At 39.6% G+C, this 22,243-nt stretch overlaps 1 protein-coding gene across 4 annotated transcripts; it reads right to left on the bottom strand.

Annotated features, from left to right (window-relative positions):
- Positions 1-68: 68 nt before the first annotated feature.
- MIER3 (MIER family member 3) lies at positions 69-20,245 on the bottom strand. Of its 4 annotated transcripts, none has more exons than XM_074995555.1 (13): positions 20,191-20,245; positions 19,337-19,361; positions 15,841-15,986; positions 15,263-15,397; positions 13,148-13,268; positions 12,247-12,332; positions 11,928-12,000; positions 8,147-8,298; positions 7,454-7,535; positions 6,449-6,540; positions 4,372-4,499; positions 4,088-4,233; positions 69-3,970 (listed from the first exon to the last, which is right to left on the bottom strand). In XM_074995555.1, exons 1-13 carry the CDS (start codon positions 20,197-20,199, stop codon positions 3,513-3,515), a joined length of 1,653 nt encoding a protein of 550 aa, XP_074851656.1. In that variant the 5' UTR covers positions 20,200-20,245; the 3' UTR covers positions 69-3,512. The 4 variants fall into 4 exon arrangements, with proteins under 4 accessions (XP_074851656.1, XP_074851655.1, XP_074851657.1 ...); XM_074995554.1 differs by having other exon boundaries at positions 6,449-6,543; positions 20,191-20,244; XM_074995556.1 differs by lacking the exon at positions 20,191-20,245 and adding an exon at positions 18,758-18,839 and having other exon boundaries at positions 6,449-6,543; positions 19,337-19,458.
- Between the last annotated feature and the right edge of the window lie 1,998 nt (positions 20,246-22,243).

Here is a 22,243-nt window from a genome sequence, read left to right as displayed (position 1 = left end):
GTCACATTCAGAGATACTGTAAGTGATAATGTGTTGCAGATGCATGAAAACAATTTTACCAAAGAAAAAAGGTTTCCAGACATTTATTTCTGGAACTGTACACCAGGTATTAAAGTACAACAAATACAAAATAATGCTCAAAAAAATCAGTGTTATGTACAAATATTAAAACCAATGCAACAATAGCGACTTCCTCTTGAACATCTGATACTAAAACTTGTTCCGATTGTCACTGATTTAGGTCATCATACACAGGGTGCTTATTTCAAACTGGGAAAGGCTGGAATCACTGGTGAAGTAAGAGGGCCATAATTACACCTATAGTATTTTAAACAGTAACTGGTAATTTTCTCAAGTGAAAAACATTAAAAAAATAGCAACCTTGTCATTATTTTATAAATTACTGTATTTAGTTTCCCCTTTGTAGATAATGTGCTTGTAACTCTGGGCAAGTAGTATCCCTGTTGGTCAGTTAATTCATTAGTTTACATTCAAAGTTGAAATATTCACTAAAGACTTTGGTTAAATTATGTAGCATTCACTATGTTCTACTGGATCTAAACTTTTCATACATTTTTGACCCTCAGTTTTAAAAATTAAACACAGAAAACAATTGCACAATTCATTGACCTAATTGTACACAATTTAGTATTCTGCAAACAGTATTGTACATCCTTCAAGTAAATTCAGCAGTTTGACCATGACAAGAGGAAAACTAAACATTTAAAATCTAGCATGAGAAGATGACATGACCAACAAAAGTAAAAGTATTGCTATAATCACAGCACCAGTTACACTTCTAAATGAATCAGCTATCCTCTTCAAATTTCCTGTACATAAAAAATACATCTACCAACACTGTAATTGCCCAGTATGGATTTTTGGTTTGTTCATGTGAAGAAAAAAATGTGTCAAAGTACAAAGAATTCATCACAGTTTGTTATAAGAATTGTGCTTCACCATCCAAGAATCAAGGCAATATAATTTCTTCATATGGTTGCAATTCACTTCTCTTCATGCTGACCCTCAAAACGCAATTCTTTTAATAAACAGTAACAAGTTCTCCACTTAAATGTTTAAACTGAGAGAAAAATAGGTAAGTCCAGCTTTTAAAAGAAAAATTCAATAAATAGCTATTTTACAAGGATAAAGTCATAGTGGTACAAATTTATGAATGTCACATCAAGCATGCACAAAAATGTTACTATACACAAGTAGTCAGAAAATATTGAAATAGATATCTAAAAAGATATGCAGAATGTACATATTTACAAATCTTGCAAATTATTGCCTCATTTAAACAAGGAATTAAAAGTAAACGTTACCAGCTAGCTAGCCAAGAGGCTAAATGAGATTAGAATTTAAAAATCTAACAGACTAGCTGGAAATCATTTTTCTCTCATACCATTTTCTGAATTTTGGTCAAAAGTCTTTATTAAATAACTAAAGTGTCCATTCAACTTGCTGACAATCCAAACTTTAGACAAGTCCCTGTCTATATTAAGATCCCAGCAATGCATAGATAAACTGAATATATTACTGCATCAGCTAATGAGAATGGGCATGTTCATTTAAGTGCAACTGGTATAAGCATTCAGTCATCTTTGTATAATGATTTTTATACAGACCAGCCACTGTAAACCCAAAGTTAAACTTGAATGTATAATAATGAAAGAATATGGCCAGTATTTTACAAAATTACACAAAATGTGTTGATTCAGAAACAAGAGAAACAAGGTACAAAGTTCAGCACAAAACACAGCAACAAGAAGCTGACTACTCGGCTAAAATGTCAGAGTACAACACAGGGCCAGGGCTACCTGTTATTTACTGTGTACTTACTAGAATTATTTATTTCAGATGTTTAAGTTAAAGAATTGATAAATTATTGCTAACTACTTTTGTCCACTGTGCTAAATGTGGTAAATGTGCTATAGCGTAAACAGTTCAAAGCAATCTTCATTACAAGGCTGTAAAGAAAACTCGGGAGTACGCGGCATCCAAAACTGAGGATGTCAATGCAGTTCACAGTATACATAATAAATACCCTCATCCCTTTCAAATACTACCCAAAGTTTCTACTACTAAATTACTCAGCATAACCTTGAAGCAATTATTACAAATATTACCAATGCAGTCAAACTTAAGCATTTAAAAATTGCAAGCAAGTCAGTGGTAAGTAAATCGCATTACAGACAGTGCAAAGAAAAGTCAGGGTGTGTGCGTGTGAAATTCTACTGCAAATCAATTGTACTAGACTAAACTTCAGAATCTTGTAAACAAAAACAAAAAAGCACAAAATCTGTAAGTTGTATGCTCTGGAAGCATATCACACAAATACTACGTTCTGTCAAAATCTGTAACACAAATAAAAGGGTATGAAGGAGAATCATTTACTGTCATCAAAAATGTCATCTGAAAGTTCACCAAAAAGTTATCGGAATAAAAATTACTTGATGAAAAAGATGCACTTGTACTTCTGTTAATCCCCATTTGAGAAAAATATTGAAATGTCGTTTTGGGACAATGACTTGTCAAAAGAAATAAACATAATCCATGCTATAGAAAGTTTTCAAATGTATACTTCAAGGTTGTACTGCACTATATAAAAATCAAGATAGCCCCTCAAATGAACTGCAGTGCTGCAAACAATTTAAGGTGTGTCCCAAACATAAACCAGTTAGTGGTCAATCCTAAACCATGCAGACTGTGGCTTTATACATCAGCTGCCTTAGAAAAGTCGATACACAATATCTTTTACAACATTATACCTCTTCAAAGTTGTGGACAAAACCCATCAGAATAAAATTTTTTTAAATGCATTTGTTTATCCAATAAGTTTAAGTACACAGAAACCTTCTGGCAGTATAATTACTTCTTTGTAAGGTAGCCATGGCCTATCATTTTGCAACAAAGTTTATGTCTTCACGCTTTGCTCATACAGTTCCTTGTGCTAGCTTCCACCAAGATGAACTTGCTGTTTTGTAAACTGAAGTGCCCTAGTTTAGTATCACATGAGAGAAGGTTCCATTAAAAACATCCTTGTTTGTGCAGTTTAAATTAAAGAAACCCATCCCTGCCTTTATAAAAAAAAATGCTACATTGAGCAGGAATCAGGATCTGTACCTGTAAACATTGTTATTCCACTGCATCTGTTATGGCAAAAGTAACTTAGACTAAAAAGCCACTCCAAATCAGTTCACAACTCCTGTGCTGGTTTTGAGATGGTGGCCTCTGTCTACAGGTTTTAAAAAAAATTGAAGCAGAGCTTAAAGCTGCATCAGAGTTCTCTTAGTCCCAAACTCTGCTGAACATCATAGGACTTTTCCACATGTATGGATTGAAAATGAAATGATTCTTGATAAATCAAGATATAGTTCTATACATACAAAGACATCACTGATGTCATAAAGTTCAAACTTCCAGTGAAAGACTAAGCAAACCTGACAGTTCCCATCAAGTTTACTGCTGCTGCATAAAGTACCCACTGTTCTTGTAATTCCCCACTGGAGTCATTCCGAGTGAAGGGCGGTATGTTGGTGTAAAGTATGGGCACTGATGAAACCATTTGTCTCATTTGCAGATAGACTGCTGAAGTCAGCCACTGAGACAGCCATTTTGGCACTGGTAATATGATGTGTGTGGTTCTCAAAGTCCACACCCAAGTTGTTTACAGCAACGTCATTCATAAAGGGTTCAGGGACTGCAATCCCCATTTTTAATCTCTTGGCTGGTCTCTCTGACTCTTCACTGCACAGGTTCATTGGGTTTAACTCTGAGTGATAAAATCCAGTCTCAAATAAATTAAAACAATCACTTTCACCATTACTAGGCAAGGTAAGCAACTCTTCTGTTACAACAGGCACATGATTAACTGGTGCTCGGGGTAAGCTATCCAGAGGAGAAAAGGCATCTTCCAAGCAGTTCCCATCGTTAGAGTGGCAGACTGTAGCTACACTATTGGTCAATGCTGGGAAAGAAACAAAAACAAAAACAAAAAACCAATTTAAATAAATACTTGACTTTCTTGAGGTACAGTTACAGAAAACTGTCTATTAAATGTGAAATTTAAATTTATCTTATTTACCTGTCAAGTCATTGGCAGTTATAGAGTTCAGAATGCTTAGCTGTTGATCAGGGATGGGCTCTGTTCTGCTGTTGGAAGTTAAGGCTGAAGAATGTACTGCTCCACCAAGGGCTTCTGCTTCATCTACCAACCGATCCATATAGTCCCTAGAAAGATACCCTTGTATTAGAAACACGTGTAGGACATAATCCATCATACCTGCAGGATTTTACCACCCTGATAAAAGATGGAAAAAATTCTACATGCAGAACTGACAATGGAAAAGACGTGTTCCAAGTACTTACGTGACCCCTGGGTGATGATTGTACCTCTTCTTTCCAAACCTTGTTTGCTGAGCAAAGTAATCGTAACGTTCTGATTTCTTCCACATGTAGTAGAATGCTACACATTCAGCAACTGTTCTAGTTCTCACCTAAAATGGAACAGGAAGACTTCACATGCTTGCTCGTATTTTTTTTGTTTTTGCTTCTGGTTTTTGTTTTTTTTTTGGAGGGGGGCATGTTTTAAGAGGAGGATGATTTGTAGTAATCACCATCTTTCCCAAACTCCTGCCTTCTGTTTAGTTACATCATTCCCACAAGTGCAAGCAATTTTTGACTGCGACTCTTCTGATAATACAAATTTGGAAAATGTCCCTATTTTATACCCACTCAAGCTAGCATCTTAATCTGTTCAGCAACAGAAAATCCACTTTTTTTTTTAAATAAGTTTTACACTGAGACTGAATATCCAGGACAGAAATTAACGTCTCAGTTCATAACTTTGTCTTTTGACTCTTCCATAAATTCTTAAGAAAAAAGGGGGGGAAAAATCAAAGAGCAGCATGAAGAGTAATAGTCTACAAGGGAAAATAAATAGGGTAACACTCCACTGCAGATTACCCAGGCTCCAACAATAGGTGTGTGCAAATCTAGATTGTTAAAAATGGAAGTTGTCTTGAGATTGATCCAGAAGATCCATTTTATCCCTCTTATCCGGGAATCCACATGCACAGTGCGATCTGACGCCTCAATATACTTGTCTCCCTTATACAAAGGGTCAGTTTCTGAGAGCTCAAATCCTGAAGTCCAGCTAAGCTCTTATTCTATCCACAACTCCCAGCAGCTTTCATTCATCCATTTGAGGAGTAGATGGTCTCCTTGCTGAGTCAAGTCTATATTGCTACTGCTTAGCCAGAAGTACTACTGATGAATTGTAATTGTACAGTATTCTACTTTCCAGCTAGGACTTTAGTGGCTGTGTCCTTTGTGGCTGCAGAACTTGAAGCCCTGAGCGGTCATGAGAAGGCTACGCTAATTAATATACATTTTATTATTTTTCCTGGTCTAAACTCAGAAAATGACTTCCAACGGCAATGCCAAGCACTGCCGGTGAACCAGATATAGTATAGAATGTAACACAACAAAGTTATATCATCAACAGAAACTGTACCACACTCATAGTCCATTCTAGAATTTTATAAATCATAAATTAATTATTTCAGCTATTTAAATCAAAAATTTCATGCTGCTGTAAAGGTAAGGATCCTGACCCAGAAAGAAGGTGTGTGTGGCAGGGGTGCAGTACTGCTACCCTTACTTCTACACTGCAGCTGGTGGCAGCACTGCCTTAAGAGCTGGAGAGCAGCAGCTGCCTGCTGGGATCCCAGCTCTGAAGATCAAACTGCCACAAGCAGCTGTGCAGAAGTAAGGATGGCGTGGTACAGTACCATCACCCTTACTTCTGCCTGCAGAGTTGGACCCCCAGTCAGAACCTGCCACTCTCTGGTCACCCATCTTTGAAGACAGCACACAAAAAGGAGGGCCTGCATGGTGGCATTGCCACATTCTGCACAGATGCTGGCAGGGTGCTGCCTTCAGAGCTGCATGCCACAGCAACAGTCTCCTCTTTCCTGCCCAGCTTTGAAGACAGTGAAGAAGCAAGGGTGGCAATACTGCAATCCCATTTCAAAATAACCTTGTGACTCCCCACCTCCCTCTCTGTTTTGGGTCAGGACCCCCAGTTGGAAAAATGCTAGTCTCCCCTGTAAATTTATATAACATAGGGGAAAAGCACACAAAAGAACATATTTCACAGGGGGAGAGACCAGATTTCACAGTCCATGGTATTTTTTGTGGTCCTGAATTACCAAATTATAGGGTCCTAATTATAAATGCATAAATGAAAGCAAAGTGAATACAATATTTCAGAGATTAATAGGTTGACTGATTTTGAAAACATTTACTGTTCAGTGACATATTTGATCAATTTAGCATGCAAATGATAAGTTAACTGTAATACATTGCTTTTTATTTCACATCTGATAATGAGTTGCTTGTACAGTTTAAGTGACTAAACTAGCATTCCCATCATCCAATTTACCTTATTTTTCTGTATGAGATGAAAATCTTTCCCATAAATCAGAAGTGCATGTTCAAAGTTTCTGCATTCTTCTTCTGTCCAAGCTGTCATCTCTTCTAGACGATTCCCAAAATAAGAACAGCACTTATTTTCAGATAATTTCCCTCAGATACTGAGTTACAAACTTTTTACTGATAAAATGCATGAAAATCCTAATGTACTCTGAAGAGCAACAGCTAAATTCTTTTGGATACGTCTTATTCTTAATACATCAACTGCTTCAATTAAAAAGTAACACTCTTGTTTAGAAAACTGACTGAATCACCACCTCAGAATACACAACTTGTTCAGTGCATGAAGAAGAAGAATGGTTCCAGATAAATCAAAATTTATTTACTTATTTTTTCCTACTTGTAGTCACCCAGGGCCAGGTGTACAAAAGGACTTGGACACCTACCTATTCTTAAATACATAAATCCACCAATTAGGCATAACCAAGTGCTCCAAACTCTTGTTTAGTTGCTGTCTGACTGTGGAGGCACCTTAGGAGTTTCCATCATTAAAGTTCCCTAAGCACCTAAGTTTCTGCCAGGCAGCATGCACACAATGGGGTCATACTGGCTGCAACTGGACCTCTCCTGGTCCAGCAAACTCCCTCCTTTGGAATGGCTTAGGTCCTGAGGGTGCCAGACCAGGGAGGTCCAATATGCAATTCTGTATACCGTCTGAGAAATGCCACAGAGGAGCAAAGCAGCTTGGCTCCACTTCTTCCCGACCTCCCATCTGAATAGAGAAGAGTGAAACTGTTCATGTAGGAGCCGGCTCTGCCTGATTTACATCAGCTATGAACTGCTCCAATAAAAATTGTCAATTGGCAAGCATCAGGCATGCTACATCCATTTTGTTCCACTCAAATGGTGAAAAGGGTCATCACCTAGGGCTGAGAGCCTGACCCCAGTATTTCTGTACATTATAACTTTGAAGAGAATCTTACATGTATTCCCTACTATTTCAGAAATCTCTTACCTTGAGATGCCTTTCCATTTGAGCAATACCTCTCAATTGCTTCTTTTATATTATGGTTACATTTGAGAAGTTCATAGAGTGCCTATGAGATCAAGGAAATATTTTTGCTTGAAAACAAGTCATTTAAAATTTGTTGCTAAGGAGTATAGTATGTCTTTAGCTTCAATAATCACATTTCATATCAGTCAATTTTAACTATATGAAAACGAAAACTTCGTAACCCAAAAATAAAGTTACATACACTAATTAAAATAAAGGGTTCACAAATAAAGTAAGTGGATATCTAAAGCAGGGTGTGAGGTATACTGTTTAAGAACATGACAATTGTATACACATGCTGTATCTCAAAACACTGACAATACAGACCTCAATCCTGCCAATCCTTATTCATGTGCTTAATATTAAGCATATGCTTAAGTACTGGCATGGTCAGGGTCATGAGCTCATGGGAATAAGGGGACTTCGAAGTAGGCGGGGTCCTTTCGAAAAGGAGCCCCGTCTGGACGAGACGCACGGCTGCAAGCCGCGTCAATTTCGAAGCGCCGCTGCTGCCCGCATGCTAATGAAGCGCTGAATATGCATTTCAGCGCTTCATTAGTAAGCTTCGAAATGGCCATTTGTGTGGCCATTTCAAAGTTTGGGGCACATGTAGACATGGCCAATGTGTCACAAATACATAGGATATAAACATACTTGTTCATTGTCCCGAGTGTGTATTCCTTCAGGAATTCTTCCAATAGTTTTTTCATTTCCAGTTCTTAATGAGGTCTCAAAAAGGTATTCTTTAACCTTAATCTCTGAAACCACATCAGGTCTCCAAAGCAACTGATCTTCATTTTCATACACTATTAAGAAGAAAATCCATTGAGATATAAATAACAGGTAAATAGGTGTGAGAAGCAGGAAAGAGAATTAATGACTGAATGCACCTATCCTGGTGTTTTTGATATTGTAGACTAAATAATATCAGCTGATATAAATTTATATGGCCCCAATGAATGTGTGTTGACTAGTTTCAGGAACACATGCTTTAGAACTACAACATAAAAAAGCAGCAGCTTCCCAAAAGTCAGAAAACAAGAAAGTAGCTAGAGGTAATCAAGTCAAATATACCAACAGTACTTTTTCACATGCGCAAATACCAGCCATCATCACACGCCTTCTTTCCCTATGCCTCACAGAAGAGCTATGCCTTGCACTATGTGACAAAGGTGAACAAATTCAGGCTATACTGAAAAAAGGAATAGAGGGAATGGATTCTAAGGACAAGGATCTATCACCCCCTTCACCCCCCAGAAATACCTCCTGGCCCTAAAGAATTCAAAAAATTCTAGAAATATATTTATATTTACATGTTTTACAAACTTGTGCAGAGGTCATCAACCAAAATAGCAAGAAGAGCCATTTTTCTGAATTTGGTAAAAAAAACAATTCAAGAACCGCAACGCATGCAAATGCGAGGCGGTCCTTAATAAATAATGTCGAACCACACTTTTTGTAACCCATTTTAAGAACAGTATACACACAATGATTTGTAATGTGATATATGTTTACTGAAGCAGGCTCACAAACTTTTATATTCTATTTCTTCACCCTTTACATGTTTTTTGTTTGTACCACTGTCTTCCTGACTTTCACTCCTACCTACTTTAATTATGACAATTTATCCAACACTACAAGATCAAATACCGTTTGCTATTTATACATGAGTTCTTCAGTGTTAGACTTTAAGATGTTCACTGTTTATCAAAAATAATCAGGAGGTCTTTTTTTTCCCCACTTTGCAATTATAGGCTACGTCTACACTAGCCAAAAACTTCGAAACTGCCATGCAAATGGCCATTTCAAAGTTTACTAATGAAGCGCTGAAATACATATTCAGCGCCTCATTAGCATGCGGGCGGCCGTGGCACTTCGAAATTGACACGGCTTGCCGCCATGTGGCTCGTCCAGACCAGGCTCCTTTTTGAAAGGACCCCAGCTCCTTTGAAGTCCCCTTATTCCCATCTGCTCATAGGAATAAGGGGACTTCAAAGTAGCCGGGGTCCGTTCGAAAAGGAGCCCGGTCTGGACGAGCCACGCGGGGGCAAGCCGCGTCAATTTTGAAGTGCTGCGGCCGCCCCCATGCTAATGAGGCGCTGAATATGTATTTCAGCACTTCATTAGTAAACTCTGAAATGGCCACTTGCATGGCAATTTCAAAGTTTTTGGCTAGTGTAGACATGGCCATAGTGTTGGGAGCCAAAAAGAAGTCCTTAAAGAGCCACATGTGGCTCCGGGGCTGCAGGTTGCAGACCCCTGACCTAGTGGATATAGTCACATCTTTGCTTGCTTATACTTGCACCCAATCCTTCCAAACAGCAGAAGAATCAATCAATGAATGAGCAGTAAAAATTATGAATTCTAGCATTAGCTTTATTCCTTGTTTAGGTCAAACATTTTCCATCCTGGAAAAAAGCCGGTGGCTAAGCAATTACTGTCTTCAAAAAACGTGTTGCTATAAATTATTCAAGGGGCTGATATGGATGCTAGCATTTGGATTTCGGGCTTAAGTAGTCACCAGCTACTCACATAAGGAACCAGTGAGTTTGGGTTGTGTACTTACACCTCTTATGTCAAATCATAGGCCGTGTCTACATTTAGGAAAATCTTCAAAATGGCCATACTAATGGCCAAATCGGAGAATACTAATGAGGCGCTGAATGAATATTCAGCGCCTCATTAGCATGCTGCTGGCCGCAGCACTTTGAAAGTGCCGTGTTTTGCTCATGCGGCTTGTCTACATGGAGGTCCTTTTCAAAATCAGCCTGCAAACGTTGAAATCCCCTTATTCCTATCAGCTGATAGGAATAAGGGGATTTCGATGTTTGCAGGGTCCTTTCGAAAAGGACCCCCTGTAGGTGAGCCGCATTTGAGCAAAACGCAGCACTTTTGAAGTACCACAGCCGGAAGCATGCTAATGAGGCACTGAATATTCATTTCAGCGCCTCATTAGTATTGTTCAATTTGGCCACTAGCACGGCCAGTTCAAAGTTTTTCCTAAATGTAAATGTAGCCATAGCGGAAGATACCTAATATGGAACTAAGCAGGTTTATTTATAAATACCTTCTACATATTTCACACATGAAACATGACTTGAACATTAACTATAATTGGCAGGAAACAGTCATTAAAATTCAAATCCCAATTTGCCTACTATTAAAACATGAATTGTTACAAACTGACATTTCTGACATTACACTTAACGTTTCATACAGTCTGCATTAGACCAAGTATATGATCCAAGGCAGTCAAATGACTCAGAGGCTGGCACAGCCCAAGAGAGTAAGAAGGATATGTAGTTCCTACAATGAAGAGGGATAAAAAAAAACCCTTTCAATTTAAAAAATTGTTACTGCCCAAGAATAGAAGGTGTTTTCACAACAATAACATTACAAGACTGAATTTAAAGCAGTCTCAGGGAACACAAAGCCCAGGCCACCAGAATCATCTCTGCTTTTGTCACTGTTTACAAGGATATTTATGTATTTTATGTACTTCTAATTTCCAAAATGAAATTTTAGGAAAGGTCACGAGCAGTATTCCCTGTAAGTTGTGCATTTGGGTGGCCATACAAGAGAGATTTAAATACTGCCTAGCTGATTAGCAGAACACCTACAGCCAACAGCATATGTTTCTTAATGGTGGTACACATTTGTACATGCCTTGTTACATAACAAAATTTACTCCACACACAAATGGAAAAAAATTAAAGGTAACACTGGTCAGGAGTTTTATTAAAACAAGCAACAAGACTCCTGTAATATTACAGCTGTCTTAATCTTCAACTGCTCCATCCTACACCGTATCCTTAGACTTTCCAGACATTTTTCTTCTTTAATAGTCAAGCTAACTAATATAACATTATATTTATAATAATATAATAAATAAATAAATAAATAAATAATATAATAAAAACTTTAATATTCAACTATTTTAAGAAGCTTGTATTTCTCTACCATTGTATTTAATTTTAAATATTTAAAAGTGACTCCAGAAAAGAAAGAGGGAAAAAATGGAGTTATAGGTTAATGGCATAATAGAACTTGAATTAACACCAACAGCAAACACAGACTTGATGTGTTGTCCGATAGAATTTTACAGGTAGAATGGGTAATTCAAAACTATTTTGAAAGTTTACAAAAAAATACGAATACTACCCATTTATTGATGCACTCTGTTATATAATATATATACAATTTTATGGCTGGCCGAGGATTAGTATCCTTCTGATTTAATATTTGATTTTTCTTATTTCACCTTTTTTATTAAAATTTTATACCCAAACTTATTTGTTCAGAGACAATATTGCGGGGAGATAATGCTGTTTTGTCTGTGTTGTCTTGGCTACTACTGTTATATTTGTGAAGTCAATTTTTAAAAAATGTTTGATGTTTTTATTTAACCAAGTAGAAGTAAAGCAGAAGAACTTACCCTTTTCATAATCACTGTACTTGCCCAGGTAAGGTGGAATTTCTGCCTGATACTGTGAACCAACCATTATTTCCTGATGGTTTAAAAACAAAAACAAAAAAACCCACACACTTTAACTTTATATTCCAAGACATTCTTGGTGACTATTCCAAGACATGATCATTAAAAAGTCAATACAAGATTAATGTGATTCCAGGATTAAAGCACTGCCTTAGATACATACAAAATAGAATTTGAAATAAAAATAAAATAGAATTCAAAATTAAGAAAAATCCACTGATCATTATTATATATAAGTAATTAATACTTTAGGCATTACCTTCCTCAAATCTTCAGATGAATTACCAGTGTCTGCCTCAACATCTTCACCATCAGATTCCTTATCTCCATCATATGTAGTGTTTGCTTTATATACCCCACCCAAAAAAAAAAAAAAGTTACTGTGTGGTATTTTACAATTTGCACATAGAACTAAATGATTGCATCTGTTTTGCTTTACTTTGTAACAACTAAATAGCATCTGTCAACAACTGTTCTTAATGTATTTTTCTGCTGGAAATGCAGCATAAAAATCAAACAATAGGAGGTACACTCATTGCAACAGAGTAAGAAATAGATAGTTGGTTGTCAAAAGAAATAAGAGCTTTCCTATGTTAATTTGTCACAAAGGCACTGCAAGTATAGAACAGGTCTGGGACCAGCAACAGAAGGATCCTATTATTACAATTTAATTCCCACAGTTAACCACAGCAAGAGAATCCGGAAGAAAATTGTTCTACACACTGTCCCTCTAAAATTCTGTTTTCTAACTGTTTCAGCGACATTTAAAATATAAAGCTAAACAAGCATGTATCAATTTCAAAAGGAGTACAAGAGAAGCTTGGTAGAGATATCAAATAATGAATAGTAGATTAACAAAAAAATATGTGCTCCTTTTTAGCCTTTCCTTTAAAAACTGGGACAAGAGAGCACTAAAATTAAAGCCAAATTAATAAGTAGGTATGATAGTTTTCTTTGGAGTTGTGATCACAGAAACAATCAGATTCTATAGATGAATCATCAGTAAGTTCAACAAAACCAAAACCCACTTAGAACATCCTGAAAAATGCCATTGTTCAATGATACCAGCATATCACAGGATTGGGATCAATTTGTAACTAGACTATTTTCTGTATAGGGCTTAGAATGTTTGGGCATTACTATAGTATTAATTTTCTTACATCTTAAGGGTCGAGGAAAGAAGTCTGTAGCTTCATGTGAAGTAACTGATGGTGTCAAATCATCAGCAGAAGACTGTGTTTCTTCATCATCACCTGACAAAAGGTCTTTAGCTATTTCCTCCTGTATTGATAAAGAAAGAAAATCAAAGAATTAGTATTAAATGTAGATTGGGGAGCCTTTGGAATTAGCAAGTTAGAGAGTCTATTAGCAAATAAATTATCTACTTTTTACCAAAAATTTCTACTCTTCTTCACACCCTTAACAGTTAAACAAAAAACAAAAACAAAAAAAAAAATCACATCCCTAAGATTTCTGAAGCACAGAAATCAAAAAATAAAGTGAGAGTTGCTTTTTGCCTGCACTGCTAAAAAGATGATAATGTTGAGGTGGCTTCTGAATTATCACAACGTATCACCACTCACTCCAGGTGAATCTGAGGTTCTTCATCCTCCCCTCATTAAAACCCTGAAGAGGTGGTGGGGAGGCGAGAGATCTCCACATGGAGATCTGCCATCCCCATCAGCTTGCTGGAGGGAGTTGCCCCCACTGGCAAAGGCCATTGGGGATATTCCCTCAAACCTGAAAAAGGGGGATCTCTGGAGGTCCTTTGGCTGTGCATCAACTTGGGTCCTCTGTAGTTTCCCCTAGTCCCTAGCATCATCGCTACCCTGGATTTGCACCATCAGAAACTGATCCCTGACCATGTTATCCCCCAGAACTTGGAGGAAGAGTTAATACCAACCAGACCCACATTTCTTTTTCTAACAGTGAACAACAACTTCTACAGGATTTGTAGATGCTTCCAACCCCCTTTTCCTCACATGAAGAGTTGGAGAGGAAAAGCTGCACATGGATATGCATCAGGTAAAAATTCAAAGTGTTTTGAAACCACATGGCAACACAAAAACCTGCATCCTAATGGGACTCCAGAGTGCATAGTAAACTGTTTAAAAGTTCAGGAAAACTATCTGCAAGAGTTACAATTTAAAACACTGAAGTTTCAGGTTTTGTATTACAGGTTGAATCTCTCTCATCTAGCATCCTTGGGACCTGACTGGTGCCGAATGAGAGAATCTGCTGGACCACGTAAGGTCAATATTGTCCAGCACAGTACCAACAATTCCACTGTTTCTGGAATTTGAGAAGACATTCAGGGTTAATTTATAGCTAAACAACAGTATAGAGCACGGAGAGCTAGGACTGGAGGCTGTAAAGAAAACTTTAAGGGACCACAGGTAACTTGGCCACATACATGATAAGCGGTCGTCTGGTTAACTAAAATCACGCCAGATTATGTATGTTGCCAGATGAGAGAGTTCTGGATTAGAGCGGTTCAACCTGTAGTTGTGTAATATAACCAGTCTCTACATATGTGAAAACAACTGCTTTTTGTTTTGATAGTATATAGACTAGCAGGGCTCCCTCTCTGTTACAACATATGTGAAAGTTTGTCTCTCACCTGCTACAAATGTAAACACTTGACATATCCAGTTGAAGGGAATGCTCCAAAGTATTCAGGAGAAAATTTTCAAACTAATTATGTATCCAGAGCAATAAATATGAGCCGCCAGACTCACACACCACTACTGAACATTTCGAATTTAACTTTTTTAAAAGTGGTATTGAACAAAATTAGCTACAAGTCTAACACTACATATGACTCAAGAACTGATTCTACTTTCCTTTATACCTGCGCATTATTGATAATTTTAATAAGTGCACTGTAAGTAAGTAAAATCATGAGTAATATGCTCAATGACCATGAAGAAGAGTGATAATTTTTATAACACTAACGTGGATACTTTAGATTAATAGTAAGTCTCTAATTTTTTATATTACCAAGATAGTGTTCCCTGTAAGCTGAGTGCTTAAGCAGCTACCCAGGAGAGATTCAGATGCCACCAAGCTGAATAGCAGAGCGCCCACAGCTGTCAAGAGCTGGCAGCATGTGTTTCTATTGGTGGGGCACATAAACACATACACTGGTGCATATAACAATATTTATCCCACCTACTGGTGGAAAAATTAGATGGAACATAGATCAAGAGAAAGACAAAGATCGCACAAGTTCCTAGTCTTGAATGTTAAATACAGAGAAAACTGTTTTAACTTACTTTGTCCAGAGTCATATCGGGCAGTTCATCTGCTAGTTCACTTGGGGAACTATCTGCACTGGAGCCTGCTATCACTGGAATTGTGGGTTCGTAACCATAGAAAGCCAGTAAGTCTTCTAAAGGCATGCTTCCTTCCTAACACATGAAAAAAGACAATATTATACAATTTATTATATAAACCACACACACACACACACACACACACACACACACTCTCTCTCTCTCTCTCAATAGACAATACTATAAACTAAAGACAAACATGTGCCATGGATGAGCAATTTCTCTACCACAGCAAAAGCATTATTGTCATATTAATTAGAAGAGAGTACTGTAACATAGCACTGATGTATTTGGAACTGATCAACTGAGTCTCTGGTAAATTCCAACTGAATACCCACTTACATGCATCTAATAGCTAAATATGGTTGTCTTAAATTTACTGCAAAGGTATTTACTATTGTTACCATGGGATTACTTTAAAAAAAATAAAAGAGAAGGTAGATTCCCCCTTATGTTTACTAAAGTAAGTACCAGGTAGCTGTATGTTTGGGAAAAGAAGGTAAAAGCCATTCTCCTACCTTTTCTAGATCTTCAATTTCCGAGCTGAAGTTTTTGCCTTCCTCCATCATTTCCTCCTCTTCAAGAGTTCTCTCATCATCATAGTCATGTACCAACATTTCAGCTGTAGGGTCAAAATCATGATCCTCAGAAGATAAAGAGCCAACTACAAGAAAAGCAATTTGAATCACTTTACCAACATACAAAACTATATTATAGTCAAAATAACACTGCACACATTCTTTAAAATGAAAAGTTAATACTCTTTAGATGTAGAGCAAGGAATACATTTTTCGTAGCTTTAATTGGGTCTCCATTTTTGCAGCTATAAATGGTAAGTGTGATTTTGTACTATGCAATTTGAGCCACTTGGAGATCTAAAGACAGCATTGGAAGTTATGCAAATTAGGTCAATTGCAGACAGTCTAGTCCTGTCTGTACATTTACTGTGTATAAGAACAAGATTCCTTAAAAATCATGTAAAAATAAGTATCACAGGGTAAAAGACAGTTCTGATACATGATTTTAGATTTGGTGCTGTAATTAGAAGCAGAATGTCACTTGTGGAGACTGTTTCTGACCAGAGAGGAGCATATATTTTCATTGTTAGAAAAGCCAGCAGTAATTCAAAGCTGTTCTGAAACATCAAGTTTCTTCTACTAGCCAAAAAAAAAACCAAAAAACTGAGCACCTATTTCAGAAGAATTTAGTCTCACAAATGAGATACTTCATTAGAATTCATTGCATTCTGTGTTATTGATTCAGAATGGAGGAACAAACTGCATCAGAATTCTAGTTCTCAGATAAGATACAAAACAAGACAAAAAGAAACTGACTAAATGATATTCTAAAGACATGAATACATTAATGTCAGTGGCAACTATGTGGCCCAAGAGAAATTGCTACATTATTTAAGTGTCCACCTATACAGGTAAGACCTCTCTGGTCCTGGCCTCTCAGATCCAGCAACATCCATGGTCCAACAGCAGCAGAAAGCCCAAGGGGGTAGAAGTCACAGCCAGCTGGCCAAGAGTCCAGCAGCACGATGGCCAGCATATAGGAGTGTAGCTGAGGCTGGGTGCGCTGTCAGCACTGGTGGCTTGTGCCTGGACCAGCATACAAGGCTGGGAGCATGGCTGTGGCCAGGAGCACTGCCAGGGCTAGCAGCTGGGAAGGGAGCCTAGAGGCCAGGAGCAGGGAGCCAGAACTCACCTCTCCTGTTCTACCAAACTCCTTCATTTGGGACCAGCCAGGACCCAAGGATGCCAGACCAGAGACGTATGACTTGTAGTCAATTTTTACAATTCTTTTGCTTTGCATTTTGTAATTTAAATATACTTTAATGACAGTATAATAAAGGAAATCATTAGATTTAAATCTTTTTTTAAAAAAAAGAGTAAGCTACACCACAAGACTATATTCAACAATCACCACAGATTATGGAACTCAGAACTTTCAAAATGTAAACATTCACTATTTTGTTTGTTTACTTATTGCATTCTTCAGCTAGGGAAGGCAGACTAGCTGTTTACAATTTGTTTTCCATTCATTTTCATTTTCATTTTCATGTTCTTTTGCACTACCACGACACTGCAATTTTTAGATTGCAGAAAAAGCTCAAAATATTTTTGTTAAAAACTGATTTTTATATGAGGTTCTGAATTTAAATCTCACTGAAACATCCATATTGATCCTAGGTTTCTTAAACATACACAAGCATCACTTTTATGTTCAAAGGGACAGTCTGATCACACCAATTTTTAAAATTCTATTTATTGCTAACACCAAATATTTTTAAAGTATTTAATTTCTTATTCACTTTCTGGATTTAAACGCTCTACTGTCTTTTTCACCTTTTTGTTTTTCTGGATAATAAAGATAAACACTCAATTTCATTTTCCAGTTCTTACTAGAAAAATCTTGTTTGAATTTGCAATGCTACAGGGAAACATTTCAATACAAAAGGTTTTTGTTAATGTTTTTTTAAAACGTGTCCATGAAAACATGACAATTCATATTAGGTCTTTTAGGCTCTGTAGAATTCGAGTTCTACAACTAGATGACAATACCATTTTAATTATAAATACATTTACATATTCAATTTTTAGTTGCATATTTAGGTGCTGTTCCCAGTTTCTAAAGAACTACCCATATACATCACTCTTAAATAACTTCACACGTAAGATGCTGTACATTACATATTCTGAAAACTCTTGTCAACTGCTGCACTGTTTCATGCTTTGTTTGACTAACTAAAGTAGTACAGTCTTCAAACAAAAGAACTGCCATTTATTTAGCTATTTTGGAATATTCGGTACCAGATCTGACAAAGTATTTTTTGCCAGATATGTGAACATTTTACTTTAAATTAATAAGTTTAACAAATGTATTTAAAATATAGTCAAATTAGAGAAACTATTTTTGTTATCAAAGATAAATTACTATTTGAGCTCATCTGTAGTATGGTGATTGTTCCACAGAATGGTGATTGTTCAGGAACAAAAGCAAAATAAGGTCCCAGTCGTAAAGACACGTGCAGTAACTTACCTTTACACGTGAACAGTTCTATTGAATCCAGTGTAAACAGTAACATACGTAAAGTTAATTGTATGTACATTTCTGCAGGCTCGGGGCTTTAAATGGGAGACTACTAATATTTATGTTTACATTTAAGACAACTAAATATTAACTAAAAAGTGCTTGAAACCTGTTAGTAACTACAGCAAACTCTTTCCTTTCTATTATTCAATCATCCTGAACTCTCAAATAAGTGGTATTTTAACCATAAGCAAATTTTAGTTACATTCTCCATAAATACAGTAAAGTGAAAATAAATACAAATAAATACAACAAATACAGTGTAAGTTTACAACATACAATACTGGTGTTGTTGGTAAATAAAATACTCTGCATACATTTTTGTTTGTTTCTTAGTACCTAATCTTGTATGTCTTTAGTGTTATGCATTTCTAGGTACCTCTCTGTTATCCAGAATACGTGAATATCTCCGGTCCCCAGGCTGCCAGAGATGAAAGAGTTTATTGTAGTATTGGAATTTTAAGAGTCAGTAGATAGGGGATATCAGTGACATAGTCACTCTCTTAAGTCTATACGTTTTTTACTTTTAAAAAGAAAGAAAGACTCAGAAGTTTATAGTGCCTGATTATGCCATGAATACAGGAGATTGGACGTGATGGCTTCTCAAGGTCTCTTCCAGTTCTATGACTTCCAAAAGTTTTTAAAAAACAAAGCAACATTCACCAATATAGATAAATTATTGAGTAATTAGTTTAGACTACAAATTTAGTGAGAATTACTATACAGTACACGCTTATTAGGCAGCAAACCAGGAACATGGAAATAAAACATCTGAAGTAAACTAACTAGGGGTGTTGGTAACTTTATAAAGAAGTAGAAAAAGTTTGTGGTGGCTCTTTGACAGAAGCACCTGTAACCTAGCCCACACCACACGCTTCCAAGGGCCTGGGATCACAGAAGGAAGTAAACAGGACAAACCTGGGCTTGAACTTCCAAAGGAAGCCTGGAAAATAAAGGGGAAAAGAGGCAGAGGCGTTAGGTGATGCACTGCAAATGGGAAGCGGGGAAGGGCTCCTCCAGTTAGAAGGATAACAGGTTAGTTTCTCTCCACCGGTGGTTTTCCTCCCCGCATCACCACTCTCTACGAACGAGTCCCCTGTCCTGCTCCCCAGGCCTCTTCTTCCCCCGCCTCCGTCTCTCCCCAGCCCCTCTAGGGCAGACGCCTCATTCCTCCTTCTCGGCGCTTTTCTCCCGTCCCCTCCGCCCTGCCCAATCCCCCGCTGCCCCCAGCCCTCCCGATCGCAGGCTCTCCTCCGCCCCAGCTCCTCACTTCCCTCTCGCCAGTCCGGCTCGCAGGAGGCCCGGAGAAGGCGCCCGGTGCGGCCGCCCTAGCTCCCCGGCCCGGCCAGGTGACAGGGGCAGGGAGTGACGGAGGGAGCCGGACCGCAGCCGCCTCCTGCCCGGGTCTCCCTCCTGCTGCCGCCGACCAATCCCCCCTGCCCCTCTCGCCGGCGGTGGGGCCCTTTCCGCGCCCCCGGGGGCCCGGCCAAGGAACCAACCCGCCCCGGGGCCTGTCCTCCGCCCCCGGGCTGGGACCCGGCACCCCTCCGCTCCGCAGAGCGAGCGGCCGCGGCCTAGTCGCGCAGGCTCCCGCTGCCCCGCTGCGGACGGCTCCGCCAGCCCCCGGGCCGCGCCCGGAGCCCCGCCGCCGCCCTCCCGTCTCCGGGGGAAGGTTACCGCGCCGGCGGGACTGGCTCGGGCGGCCTCCCCGCGGCGGGGCCCCGCAGCGAGCCGACCGGACCCCAGCGCCCCTGCCCGCTTTCCCCGCTCACCTCCGCCATATTGGGACCGCTCAGGCTGAGCAGCAGCGCTGCGCCAAGTGCCCGGATGGGGCCGCTAAGCCAATGGCAGCCGGAGCCGGAGCAGCAGCCGGCCAGGCAGGGAGACTGGAGACGGGAGGCCGGCGAGAGGCGGCGCAGCGCCGCGGGCAGCCCCCAGGGACCCTCCTCCTCTCCAGGGTGTCCCCTCAGCCGGGCCCGAGAGAGCGCTGCGTGCTCCCCACAGCGCAAGGCGGGGGCTGCCCTGGACCCCCAGCAGATCAGCGGGGGACGCTGGGCGCCTCCCTGCCCAAATCAGGGCGCTGTCTCGGGACCCGCAACGCCAGAGACCTCTGGGTGCTCCCTGCAGCATAGGGGGCTGCCCCCAGGCCCCCTGCCCCGCCCCACAGGGCACTTCCCACCCCGCAGGGTAGGGGGCTGCCCACTGGCACGCACTGTCCCGTCCCCAAGGACACTGGGTCATGCCCACTGAGACCCCCTGCCCCTTCCCCAAAGGGCACAGAGGGCTCTGCAGACCTGTGCCTCACCCCAAGAGAGCACTCTCCATTCCCCAATTCAAGAGCCCTCATCCTGAGAGACTGCTGGGCGCTCTCCATCCCACCGGGGGGGCTGCCCAGGGACGCTCCTAATGCCACAGTCCAGAGGGTCGTCAGATCCCCTTTTCCCCATCCCGAAAAGGTGCTTTTTATCTGCAAAATGCAGGTGAGCTGCTCAGACACTGCTCTGCCATCCAGAGAACAGAAGGGCCCTCCTGTCTTCCACTGTGTGCCCCAGGGAGATGGATCTCTTTTTCGCTCCCCCTGGGTGAAGAACAAACACTAATGAGTGCTGCCCAGGGGCATGTGCTTGGAGGAGGAGATGCATATATGTGAGTAGCAAATACCACCAATTTGGTCAACTTAATGCACCCTCTTGTCTCTCACACACATATAACATTTGAAAGTTTATTATTTCGACTGTAAGATGAGATATGATGTGGGACTTTAAAGTGGTGCCATTACCATAGAAAAAGTGATAATGACACCATCAGCACGTTAAAATGACGACTTTGAACGATTTGCGTTTCTTCGTATTAATGTAATGATTCCATGTATCATTTCAAGACATAACACTGGATTTCTTTGTGACCACAAAGCACCACAACAAAAATCTAAAGGATACAACAAAATCCATTAATACATTTATATAGGTGTCATTGAAATGTAAATGTAATAGCACTTGTGACATTTTTAGTCAGCATAATTAAATTCCCCAGATTCAAAGGTACTTTTTCAGGGAAATTTAACATGTCAATAATGTGGGCTGGTGTCTGCTTGGCTTAGTTGTCCCTGTCTGTAGTCAAGCAGCAGAGAAACATGGCACACTGTGCGTGTAGCTGGAGTTTCCAATCCCCTTCTTGCTTTGCACAGACATTTCGAGGTAGTAACCCAGAGATAATGATCTATGTTTGAAATTTCTCCAGAAGTGGTAGCATATGCTGAGTTACAGCATCATCAAACTCTCTAGTGACGATTTCAAACTCAGTCACTTTTTGAGTGTCAGTCAGTGTTTGTCAGACAAATGCTGGAACTGCCCAAGTACCTCTTCCCTGCTCTACTCGGAGGCAATTCTACACCAAAAATAAAAATTCTTCACGCAATATCTTAACATTCTGCAAGTTTTATTTTCTATAAATAAATGTGGATACTCCAGCATAGGAGTACCAGGAGGTTATCTGCAGCCCCTCTAACTCTGTCCAGGGGCACAGACTCGGTACTGAGGCAGCACCTGACCATAACACACCATGGCTGCGTCTACACGTGCCGGCTACTTCGAAGTAGCGGCGCCAACTTCGAAATAGCGCCCGTCACAGCTACACGTCTTGGGCGCTATTTCGAAGTTAACATGGACATTAGGCGGAGAGACGTCGAAGTTGCTAACCCCATGAGGGGATGGGAATAGCGCCCTACTTCGACATTCAACGTCGAAGTAGGGAACATGTAGTCGTTGCGCGTCCCGCAACATCAAAATAGTGGGGTCCTCCATGGCGGCCATCAGCTGAGGGGTT

The sequence above is a fragment of the Carettochelys insculpta genome, chromosome 5 (genome assembly GCF_033958435.1).
Source record: "Carettochelys insculpta isolate YL-2023 chromosome 5, ASM3395843v1, whole genome shotgun sequence".
NCBI classification, from domain to species: Eukaryota; Metazoa; Chordata; order Testudines; family Carettochelyidae; genus Carettochelys; species Carettochelys insculpta.
Note: the sequence above shows the minus strand (reverse complement) of the source record. Positions and strands in the feature narration are given on the sequence as shown.

Bases quoted from the DNA above. Each gene is read 5' to 3' on its own strand.
- MIER3 (XM_074995554.1), bottom strand. The intron at 15,987-19,336 runs GTTTGTCCTGTT...CTTTTCTTGTAG, and splicing joins CTTTGGAAGTTCAAGCCCAG to TTGGCTCTTTATCTTCTGAG. The intron at 8,299-11,927 runs GTAAGTTCTTCT...TCTTCTTAATAG, and splicing joins GTACAGTGATTATGAAAAGG to TGTATGAAAATGAAGATCAG.